Source organism: Ovis aries, chromosome 3 (assembly GCF_016772045.2).
Source record: "Ovis aries strain OAR_USU_Benz2616 breed Rambouillet chromosome 3, ARS-UI_Ramb_v3.0, whole genome shotgun sequence".
Classification (NCBI taxonomy): domain Eukaryota; kingdom Metazoa; phylum Chordata; class Mammalia; order Artiodactyla; family Bovidae; genus Ovis; species Ovis aries.
In genome coordinates, this window is record NC_056056.1 from 85,921,917 (window position 1) to 85,934,047 (window position 12,131).

At 42.9% G+C, this 12,131-nt stretch overlaps 1 protein-coding gene across 1 annotated transcript; it reads right to left on the reverse strand.

Moving 5' to 3' along the window:
- Positions 1–9,799: 9,799 nt before the first annotated feature.
- Positions 9,800–11,810, reverse strand: LOC101119456 (protein SET). The gene has a single exon (XM_004006012.6). The coding sequence runs from the start codon at positions 11,339–11,341 to the stop codon at positions 10,463–10,465; it is 879 nt and encodes a 292-aa protein (XP_004006061.3). The 5' UTR covers positions 11,342–11,810; the 3' UTR covers positions 9,800–10,462.
- Positions 11,811–12,131: the final 321 nt, after the last annotated feature.

The window sequence follows — 12,131 nt, forward strand, 5'->3', positions numbered from 1 at the left end:
AAGGGAAGTATATTGGTTATCCACAGGCATACACCTTACCTGCCTCCTGAGAAGCCTGTATGAAGGTCAAGAGGCAACAGTTAGAACCAAACATGGGACAATGGACTGGTTCAAAACTGGGAAAGGAGTACATCAAGGCTGTATATTGTCACCCTGCTTATTTAACTTATATGCAGAGTACGTCATGTGAAACGCTGAACTGAATGAAGCACAAGTTGGAATCAAGGTTGCCGGGAGAAATATCAATAACCTCAGATATGCAAAGGACACCACCCTTATGGCAGAAAGTGAAGAGGAACTAAAGAGCCTCTTGATGACGGTGAAAGAGGAGAGTGAAAAAGCTGGTTTACAGCTCAACATTCAAAACACTAAGATCATGGCATCTGATCCCATCACTTCATGGCAAATAGATGGGGAAACAATGGAAACAGTGATGGACTTTATTTTCTTGGGCTCCAAAATCACTGGCAGATGGTGACTGCACCATGAAATTAAAAGATGCTTCCTCCTTGGAAGAAAAGCTATGACAAACCTCAACAGTATATTAAAAAACAGAGACATTACTTTACTAACAAAGGTCCGTCTAGTCAAAGCTATGGTTTTTTCCGGTAATCATATATAGATGTGAGAGTTGGGCGATAAAGAAGGCTGAGTGCCAAAGAATTAATGCTTTGGCATTAAAACTGGTGTTGGAGAAGACTCTTGAGAGTCCCTTGGACTGCAAGGAGATCCAGCTAGTCAATCCTAAAGGAAATCAATTCAGAATATTCATTGGAAGGACTGATGTTGAAGCTAAAACTCCACTACTTTGGCCACCTGCTGTGAAGAGTTTATTCATTAGAAAAGACCTTGATACTGGGCAAGATTGAAGGCAGGAGGAGAAGGGGATGACAGAGGAGGAGATGGTTGGATGAGCAAGCTCCAGGAGGTGGTGAAGGACAGGGAACTCTGGCTCGCTGCAGTCCATGATGTCACAAACAGTCAGATATGACTGAGCAACGACAACAGGCACACATTGTTTTACTGCACTTTGCATTTCAAAGATACTGCAGTTTTTAATGCGTCGAAAGTTTGTGGCAAGCTGGTGTCGAGCAAGTCTACGGGTGTCATTTTTCCAACAGTATTTGTTAATGCCATGATCTCTGTGTCACATTTTGGCAATTCTCATATTATTTCAAACCCTTTACCAGCAAAAACAGTATGACTCATTGAAGGCTCAGACGGTGGTTAACATTTTTTAGCAATAAATTAAGGCATGTCCATTGTTCTTAGACATAATGCTATTGCATGTTTAATAGACTACAGTATAGAGTAAGCAGAACTTTTCTACACACTGAGAAACCAAAACCCTCGTGAGATTCATTTTATTGTGATTCTCTGGAACTGAACCCACAATATCTCCGAGGCATATATCTACTGCTGTGTAACAAATTTCCCAAAAACTTAGTGAAAAAGAAACAATGAGAGGAGGCAGAGGAAGAAAATCACACGTTCAGTCTGGCAACAGGAATATTGCCTAAGATCAAGATAAAAAATAAGGTCAACTACTTTGGATATTTAAAACTGGGTAAGGATTAGTGGCCCCCAGACATGAGTACTTTTTTTTTTTTTTAACTTTTTATTTTGTATTGGATTGTAGCCTATTAATGATGTTGTGACAGTTTCAGGTGAACAGTGAAGGGACTCAGCCATACATAAACATATATCCATTCTTACCCAAACTCCCCTCCCATCTAGGCTGCCATATAACATTGAGCAGAGTTCCCTGTGCTATACACTAGGTCCTTGTTGATTATGTATTTTAAATATAGCAGTGCAGACATGACTACTTTTAAACTCCCCAGGTGATTGTTGTGCACCAGGGGTTGGGAAGCACTATTGTGGTGTATGACTTCCCACTCTGAATCTACTTGAGTTGCAGTAAACGTGGTTAGTGGTGCTGGTAGCAGGCATTGGTAACATTTATTGAGTCCCAGTTATGAATCAGTTTCCAAGTGAGGAATTTCACATCTAATTTATCTTATCCTCACAGCAACTCCAGGGAGCAGACAGTGAGTCATTTTTATCACTATTTCACAGAGGAGGAAACAGAGAAAGATTGGGTAAATCAGACTGTCATAAACAAGGTTTGTCTCTCATGCCATATTGCTACCCAAAGTGGTAAAGTAGTGAGTCCGGATGCTTGGCAAAGAGGCCAGGTTGGTGGAAAGGAAAGTCTGCTTTATTTTGGATGCTGTCTACCAGCAGGGAGGGCGGATGCCTGTCCAAAGCCTGGCTCACTTCCACTGACAATGGGTGGGCAAGAACTTCTATAGATGGAGGGACCTCCACAAAGAAACAGCATAGTCAGCTCTGACAGTCATCTTGAAATCGGTCATTGGTGATCTGACCAGCATCATCTTGATTGTTTTTTAAATACAATTAATGTTCAGTTCCAGGGTTGGTTTGTTTCCTTTTCTTTGAGGCTAGTTCTTGGAACTGTGGCAGTTTATATCATGGCTGTAGTCTGCTCATCATGTAGTTAATTTCTTCTACCTGGTGGGGGTTTCAATATCTATAAGACAGCTCACAGGATATGGCTCAGAATATTATCTATAGCCCTTAGGAGGGAGCTAAAGGTCCTTGACTATTCTTAACAACTACATTATTTTTATGTGATCTCTTTCAACTGTTTGCCTTTGTTTCTGCATGATCTCATTTCTCTGATTAAACTTATTTATTGGCTAAACTTTTTCACAGTCAAAAGGTAGGCTCAGGACATGGGATGGGGATGGGGGCAAGGACCATAGGATCCTGTTGCATTTCAATATCAAACTGTATTAGCAAAGGCCCCAGTGAGAAAAGGATCCTAATGATAAAGCAGATAGAAGATAAAAAAGTTGGCTCGGTAAATTTAAACCTGAGCTTGAAGGGGATTGAGGGCTTCTCAGGTGACACAGTTGGTAAAGAAGCCACCTGCCAATGCAAGAGATACAGAGATGTGGGTTTAATCCCTGGGTCGGGTAAATCACCCGGAGCAGGGCGTGGCAACCCCCTCCTTTATTCTTGCCTGGACAACCTCATGGACAGAGGAGCCTGGTGGGCTATAGTCTATGGGGTCACTCAAGTCGGATAAGACTGATGGACTGAGCATGCACTCACGGGATTGAAAACATGAAGCATTACTGCTGATGTTTCTAAACTGTGTAGAGTCTGTATTTGGCTACGAAAGGAAATGGCACGTGCGGGGCGGCAGAGAGCAGGGTGTGCAGAAGGGGTTCAACCAAGGCCAGCAAGAGTTGGTGCGGGTAGGGGATGGGCAAGGTTTGGCTCACTTTCCCCTTCTTCACTCCCTAGTGGCAATGCAGAGGGAGCCAGACAAACAAAGGGAACAACCGCTGCTGGGCATTGAATAACTTTGTGTGACAGAAGCAGAGAGGCTGGTAAAGAAGGCTCAGGACATCCAGACTTCAGAGACTGGGGAGGCCAGGCCAGTGAGGGCAGGGATGAGCTCATGGGATACCTCCACTGCTGCTTCAGGGGCATACAGGCCATTTCAGGGTGGGAAGAAACTAGGGGTCTGGTTTCTTAGGAGTGTCTATTGTCAGCAGTTACTAAAAAAGATTTTAATTTAAAAATAATTTTATACTGATAATTTAAATATTTTTAAATATTTCAAAGCAAATAATAAACTTATGGTTAACGAAGAGCAAGGTGAGGAAGGGGTAAATTAGGAGTTTGGGATTAGCAGATACCAACTACTATACATAAAATAGGTAAGCAACAGGGTCTTACTGTACAGCACAGGGAACTACATTGCATATCCTATAATAAACCATAAGGGTTATTATATACCATAAGGTATATAAATGTACATGGTGTTTGTTGTTTTAATTGCTAAGTCGTGTTTGACTCTTTGCAACCCCATGGACTGTAGCCTGCCAGGCTCCTCCATCCACGGGATTTTCCCAGGCAAGAATACTGGAGTGGATTGCCATTTCCTTCTCCAGGTGATCTTCCCGACCCAGAGATTGAACCTGGGTCTCCTCCATTGCAGGCAGACTCTTTACTGCCCAGGGCTTGGGGCTCAATTGGTTCCCAAGCTATATATATGGACTTCCCTGTAGCTCAAACGGTAAGGAATATGCCTGCAATGCAAGAGACCAGGGTTTGACCCCTGGCTCAGGAAGGTCCTCTGGAGAAGGGAATGCAAGCCACTCCAGTATTCTTGCCTGGAGAATCCCATGGACAGAGGAGCCTGTTGAGCTACAATCTGTGGGGCTGCAAAGAGACAAACATGACTGACTGACCAACACACACATATATATGTATATACGGAATCACTTTGCTGTACACCAGAAACTAACGCAGCATTGTAAATCAACTACTCTTCAATAGAAAAATAAAACAATTATGTGCATGGCCATACATCCATGCACACATGTTCATCCTAAATACACACTGAACTTTTTTCCTGCAAAGGCAAAATACCTACAGACAGGCCTCTGCACTTTATTAACTCTGAGAATAACATGCGAGGATTCCTTCCTTGAAAGAGCTGCATGTTTGCCTTGGAATACAAACAGTTGATCACGCTAGACCCACACTAGCTTTCCCTTTTCTGAGCATATTGCCTCACTGAAGCTTCACTTTCAGACAATCTTGTGGCTGTGTCTCACGGGGCTTCAAGATCATGTCCTTTGGGGGCATTTCTTCCCTCAGCTAATTCATGAGGCAGTCGGAGGCACACTGGGAAACAACATGAGAAAGACTTCAGAAACCACTCGTGCCCAAAGCATGGTTGGAGTCAGGAACTAAGACAAACATGGAATGATGACTGTGGTACCTGGTACCAGATGAAATAAATGAAAGCAAAACAACCACAGAATCAGCCTCCCATCCCTGAATGGTGCCTCAGAGGCCGTGGAATTGTGGCTCTGCTTCCAGAATCAGAAACCCTTCACCCCGTAAGAGCTGCCCATATCAGGGGCTGCAATCTGCCCTTCCCCATATGCAGTCATTATCAGAAATGTGAGCCTGGGGCCAGAGCACCTCCTACCTCTGTGATACTGGGCTTGGGAACCAATTATGCCCCAAGCCCTTGAGAGCTCCACTTGGCCAGATCTTGTGGCTTCTTATTGCCCAAGCTGTTCCCAAGCACAGTAGGCCCCTTGGGGAAATAAATGGAGGTTAGAGAGGAACCAGCTCTGCAGTCAAGCTGGGGATATTCTAGAAGCCAAAGATGAGGAAACAGGGGAGGGTATGAATTAGAGACAGAAGATTGAGGACTTCCTTGGTGGTCCAGGGGTTAAGATGCTGCCTGCCAAGGCAGGGGATGTGGGTTTGATCCCTAGTCCAGGAAGGTCCCACATGCCATGAAACGGCTAACCCATGTGCCACGACCACTGAGTCCACGCTTCAGAGCCCCCAAGCCACCACAGCTGAAGCCTTTGAGCCACAGATCCTGTGCTCTGCAACAAACGAAGCTACTGCGTTGCGAAGCCCTTGCACCACAACTGCAGGGTAGGCCTCAATCACTGCAGCTAGGAAAGCCCAATGAAGCAACGAAGACCCGGCGCAGTGAAAAATAAATTAAGAAAAGGGAGACTTATTGGGATTTACTGCGGTTCTGGTGACTGGCGCATGACTTGGCCAGATCTAAACTCTGTGGAGATCTGAATGGAGAGCTCTGTCCCGATCTGAAAGCTTTAACAGTTAGTACTGAAGGTAGCTCTGAACCAGCCATCTGGAGGTTCTCGCCTGTGTACATTGTCAGAGTATCCATTTAGGAGAGAGCCCAGAGGGGTGGCATACCTGTCCATCTCTCAAGATGACCGTTAATGAAAAGCCTTTCCTAAGTGTCTGCCTTTGCCTATGCTGACCTGGGCTGTGCTGAGAACACCTACCTGTCCACTGATTTCATCTATCCCAGAGATGGATGAGATATTCCCTCCTTCCCTCAGTCCATGGTCTACCCACTGGGGAGCAGATGGCCAGTCAAGCAGCAGGTAGGCTGAACCATAGGAAACTTCCATTTTGTATAAAAAGACCATTGAAAACTATTGCTCTTTGACCATCTTCAGACTTATAAAATGGCTCTTCCATCTGTTCCAATATTTTCTAGTTCTAATATTTGTTCTAATATTTTGTTCTAATATTTGTTCTAACATTTTCTAGTATTGTGTGCCAAGATCTGTGCTTGGCACTGTAGGGGTACCAGAAATATCAAACACCCTTTTCTGTGGAAGGGTTTTATGTTGCACCAGGAGTCAGCACCTGTGACCCAGGGACCAGATCCAGTCCATCACAAGCTTTTGTATGGAACACAGCCACAACCATTTGTTTACTTACTGTCTGAGATGACTTTCCTGCTACCAGAGTTGAGTAATTAAACAAAGACTGTACCATCCACAGAGCTGACACATTTACTGTCTGGCCCTTTACAGTAAAGTGCGCTGACTCCCAGGTCACACCGTAGAGAGAGACAGTGATCACGCATTCACACCACTGTCTTTCTTATTGCTGTCCAACACCTCTCCCCGTTCTGCCTTACCTTACCTTATTATTTTTTCTTTTTCTCTTTGAATGGCCCAAATCTCCTCTTTCTTCAGACTCCTTCACTATTCTTGCTTGTTCCTGGTCTTTTATTTCACATCCTCATTACTCCCTATTTTCTTCTTTTTAAAGATAATTTTATTTATTTATTTTTGGCTGTAACTTGGTCTTGGTGGCTGCATGGGCTTTTCTCTAGTTGTGGTGAGCGGGGGCTACTCCCTAGTTGGTGGTGTGCAGGCTTCTCATTGCGGTGGCTTCTCTCGTTGAGGAGCACAGGCTCTCGGGTGCGTGGGTATCGGGAGTTGAGGCCCGTGGCTCTAAAACACAGGCTCAGTACTTGTGACACACAGGCTTAGTTGCTCCATGGCATATGGGGTCTTCCCAGGTCAGGGATCGAACCCGTGTCTCCTGCATTGACAGGTGGATTCTTTACCACTGAGCCATCAGGAAAGCCCCCTTATTTTCCTCTGTTCATTTTTCTTTCTTCCCTTCACCTGCTTCTGCTCTGCTGTCCCAGTCTATTTCTTTCTTTCTTTCTTTTTTTTTTTAGTTTTTTATTTTTTTAATTTTAAAATCTTTAATTCTTACATGCGTTCCCAAACATGAACCCCCCTCCCACCTCCCTCCCCATAACATCTCTCTGGGTCATCCCCATGCACCAGCCCCAAGCATGCTGTATCCTGCGTCAGACATAGACTGGCGATTCAATTCTTACATGATAGTATACATGTTAGAATGCCATTCTCCCAAATCATCCCACCCTCTCCCTCTCCCTCTGAGTCCAAAAGTCCGTTATACACATCTGTGTCTTTTTTCCTGTCTTGCATACAGGGTCGTCATTGCCATCTTTCTAAATTCCATATATATGTGTTAGTATACTGTATTGGTGTTTTTCTTCCTGGCTTACTTCACTCTGTATAATTGGCTCCAGTTTCATCCATCTCATCAGAACTGATTCAAATGAGTTCTTTTTAATGGCTGAGTAATACTCCATTGTGTATATGTACCACAGCTTTCTTATCCATTCATCTGCTGATGGACATCTAGGTTGTTTCCATGTCCTGGCTATTATAAACAGTGCTGCGATGAACATTGGGGTACATGTGTCTCTTTCAATTCTGGTTTCCTCGGTGTGTATGCCCAGCAGTGGGATTGCTGGGTCATAAGGTAGTTCTATTTGCAATTTTTTAAGGCATCTCCACACTGTTCTCCATAGTGGCTGTACTATTTTGCATTCCCACCAACAGTGTAGGAGGGTTCCCTTTTCCACACCCTCTCCAGCATTTATTGCTTGCAGATTTTTGGATCGCAGACATTCTGACTGTCCCAGTCTATTTCCTCCCACCTCTCACTTGTGCTTCTTTCGTGTCTCCTTTCTTGGTTTCATCCGTGCCTCCTCCTTGGGCTTGGCTGTCCCTGTTGACTTAGGATGAGAGGGCTGGCTCCCCTTCTCACCATTCAGAGCTGCCTTTCTCTTGCTCCAACACCATTTTGTGTTGGTTTCCCTCTTTATTTTTAAAATTTTATTCACTTATTATTGGAGTGTAATTGCTTTACAATGTTTTCTTAATTTCTGCTATACAAAAAAGTGAATCATCTGCACATATATATACGTCCCCTCCCTTTTCAGCTTCCCTCCCACCTCTCCCCTAATTTCCCTCTTTAGATCTCAGTCCACCTGGCTGGTATTTCACTGGTAAGGAAAGGCATCCTGTAAAGACCCGTGTGTGCTTGGGTTTGTTGTTCATCTGCCCTGACTGGTCAGTGTCGAATATTTTGAAAATCATTCCTGCCACAAGATCATCTTCCTCATCTTCCAGACATCTCAAAATTTAGAAATGTGGTCCAGACACCTATTTCTCTTAGGAACTCCATTAGTCCATGTTTGTGGGCTCAGCCTCAGGAGTTTAAATGAGGCTCTTACTATTTTTAATAGCATTGTGAGGCAGTGTCTAGAATTTAGAAATTAAGCCCATTCAAAATTAGGATGGGTGTGTGTGCTGGGTGGTGCCTTTCTTCCCACATAGTAATATGTTTTGAATCTAAGACACTTGTGGTCAAATGTTTCTCGGAAGCATGTACCAGTGGTTGCTAAAGACTTCCTTAGACAATGGTGTAGGAAAAAAAAATAGATGGGTAGTTTAGAGTCATTCTAAAGTAATTATCAGAGCTATACCAAACCTTGCCACACCACTCATCATTGATGTCAGAGTGACAAGAGTCTTCATAATGTAGGGTCACCAGTCACCAAGCCAGCCCACAGCTGAAGTGAGGGGAAAAGGCCCCACACAGCAACTCCAGACGTTACGTGACTTTAGAGAACACTGCCTAAGATGATTTTCAGGGGCAAAGACTTGGTTTTATTCGCCTACAGTTTGACTCTATTCATGCTAATTACTTTTCTTCCCCTTTAAAACATGTTTGTTAAACCAGATTCTCTTTTCTCAATATTGTGGTGAGTATGGAGACTCTAATTTCTATATAATGTGTTTTTGAAACTTCTGGGCAAACCATTTAATCATTGTACCTAACACAAAGGCTTTAAACTTGATATCAAAATAAAGAGATTTAGTCAAATAACGTGTAATAGACATTTTTGGTTGGCCCTGCAGCTTCAGTTGTCTTTTTTCCTAATAGCCCTCATTTCAGTTTGGGGATCCATCTGACTCTAAGAAACCTGATTCCAGGCATGCAGCATGTGACCCAGATCAATATAGTTGACTTCCTGGTCATTGTGATTGCTTCTGGGTGGATGTGTGAGTAATCCGATCCAATTACTAAATCTTAAGACTTTTACTTGGAATTCCAGAACAAAGATCTTCTCTCCTTCCTGCTAAATATGAATGAATAAACGCACAGACCAGGGACATGTTCATACTCATCTTGGAAACACTAATGATGTTGAGCAGAAACTAGACAAAAAGAAACTAGGCACTTAGTGGCCTTGTTGAGTTGCTGAACCAAGCTTCACTTGAAGTCTCTGGACTTTAAAGATATATGAACCCATTATTTTCTTCATTTGTTCAAGTCAAATTGGGTTGGGTTTTCTTTTTTTTTGTGTGTGTGTGTACACATTTAGTTTTATTGTAACAAAGCAACTTGTACACTTTTAACGTTTAAAACTGATCATCATCTTTCCTTTCCAGTGAAACAAAAAGAAAAATTTAAAAATAAACAGGAACAAAATTACAATAGAGAATGTCAATTGCAAATAAGATCCTACAGGTTCTGCTGATTCTCCCATCGAGTGGCAGGGCTCAAGTCATCATTAGGAGAGAATTTTATTTTAAAAGTGTCATCTTAAACTGCAAGGATGTCCGTTAAACATCACAATTAAACATGCCAAAGGAGAAGCCATGTTGTCAAAATGCCCACTTAACCCACCCAAACATCTCAAACCCACCCTTTGCTGACCTTCTATAACCCCATTTTTTTAAGTTTTTTTTTTTTTTAAACAAGAGAAAGTAGACAGATACATGTTGGTAAATGCTAACTGTCCATATTCACATAGAGACACAGTGTAATCTCTGAGCCCAATATACAGAGAAAGGAGGAAAAAAGCTAGAATTCTATGCACTACTACACAGGGGCCTAGCACCCTCCAGCTTCCAGCAGAGCTAAGGGAGCAGAAGGTTTTTCTTTTTTTCCCCACAGAGCATGGTGGTGTTGATTCCATAGTTTTTGTTGAGACAGGAAGGGATAAAAATGAATTTGGAACAGAAAGGGGTAGAGATTCTTGTCCCACTGAATTCTGCTCAAGGTATTTCCCTCCCCCAAATAAGTCGTGAACCATGGTATAAAGGAGAAAAACGACCTCAAAAACAGGGCGACTGAGCACAAGAGGAGAAAAAAAAAAATAAATAAAGACTGCAACTTGCTCCCAGGGACTGGAGAAAATTAAAAATGGTTGGAATCCATCAGTGTTCCATTAGTCATCTTCTCCTTCATCTTCCTCTCCTTCCTCCCCCTCATCATCATCTTCATCTTCTTCACCTTCATCCTCATCCCCTTCTTCATCAATGTCTTCCAATCCTTCCTCCTCTTCATCACCGTCGTCATCCTCTTCTCCTTCCCCTTCCTCATCATCCATGTCAGGATCCAAGTAGTACTGTAATGGATTTGGCCAAATATCATCTTTGATGACCTCTCCTAACTCATCTGCACCTGCATCAGAATGATCAGTAAACCAGGTGAAGAAGCTTTCTGGTTCCTCATGCTGTCTCTTCCTGCTGGCTTTATTCTGTGTTTGACGTGATCGTTTCGTCAAATCCTTTCCAGATTTCCATTTGATTTCAGTGGACTTTGAAGATGGATCACCACTCTCATTCAGATGAAATTCTTTGGAGAGAATTTTATTTTCGAAGTAAGGGTTTTCATCAAAATAAAAATCTATTCTGTAACCTGATTTAATGTCTTCAAATTCTGTCACTTCAACTCTTGTCAAATAATGCAGCGCCTCTTCATCCTCCTCCCCAAGCAGTGCAGACACTTGTGGATGGTTAACAAATGTTGTTACCCAAAAATCTGGGATTTTGGCGATCAATTCTGACCTCTTCTGAAAAAATGGTTGGCGGAGTTTGTTATATTTCTGTTCTACTTTCAAAATCTCCTCACTGGCTTGTTCATTAAGTCTGTCTATTTCATTTTGTACTTCATCAATATGTTCAATTGCTTCTTGCTGTTCTTTTTCTTCCTTCGGCAAGTTTGAAGAAGAAGATGCCTCATCTGGCCTGGAGGCAGGAGTCGGCCTGGCTTTCTTCAGTTTCTTCGCTTGGGGTGGAAGGGAAGACTGGTGTTTGGGGGCCATGATGCGGAAAAAAAGCCAAGAATCCTCCCAGGAGAAGAGAGAGGAACTGCGAGCTCAGAGAACTGGGTTGGGTTTTCTATTACCTGCAACCAAAAGATTTCTAGTTTTTGCACAAGACAATTGAACAACGATCACAAGGCAGAAAGAATCAAGGGACCAAACAGTGGGTACTAGTGTATGCTTCATGTTAACTAGCTGTCAGAACTTCAACCAGTCTTTCAACCAGACCTTTGACTCTGGGCCTCAGTTTTGTCTCTGAAATACACAGAGGAAGTAGAAAGTTGGGCTTTGTGTTTTCTTTAAGACCTGTCCCAGCTTTAAGATTCTCTGGGTTCAACCCTTTACTTGATTCATTGACAACTGGCTCCTACAACTGGTTTGCTACTTCTGTCAATGGTCTCATCATACTCCCAGATCTCTGGGTAGGAACCTTGCTATCATTCTTGTGTTCCATTCACCTCTCTTCTTTATCCCCTATATCTGCTCAATTATCATGGCTTCTCAATTCTTCTTTCTAAGCATCTCTTCTTCCTTAATCTGCTCCCTACAGCTCTCTAGAGTGCCCACTTCCTTGAATCCATCGTCCTACTCTTGCTGGATTAATATCTTCAAGTAGACTTTTAGAACTTTACTGAATACACCATTAATGGAAAAAATAAAGCCTACATTGTAATTTTCCAGGCAGCGCTAGTGGTAAACAATCCACCTGCCAGTGCAGGAGATATGAGACGCAGGTTCGATCCCTGGGTAAGGAAGATCCCCTGGAGGAGGAAATGGCAAACCACCCCAA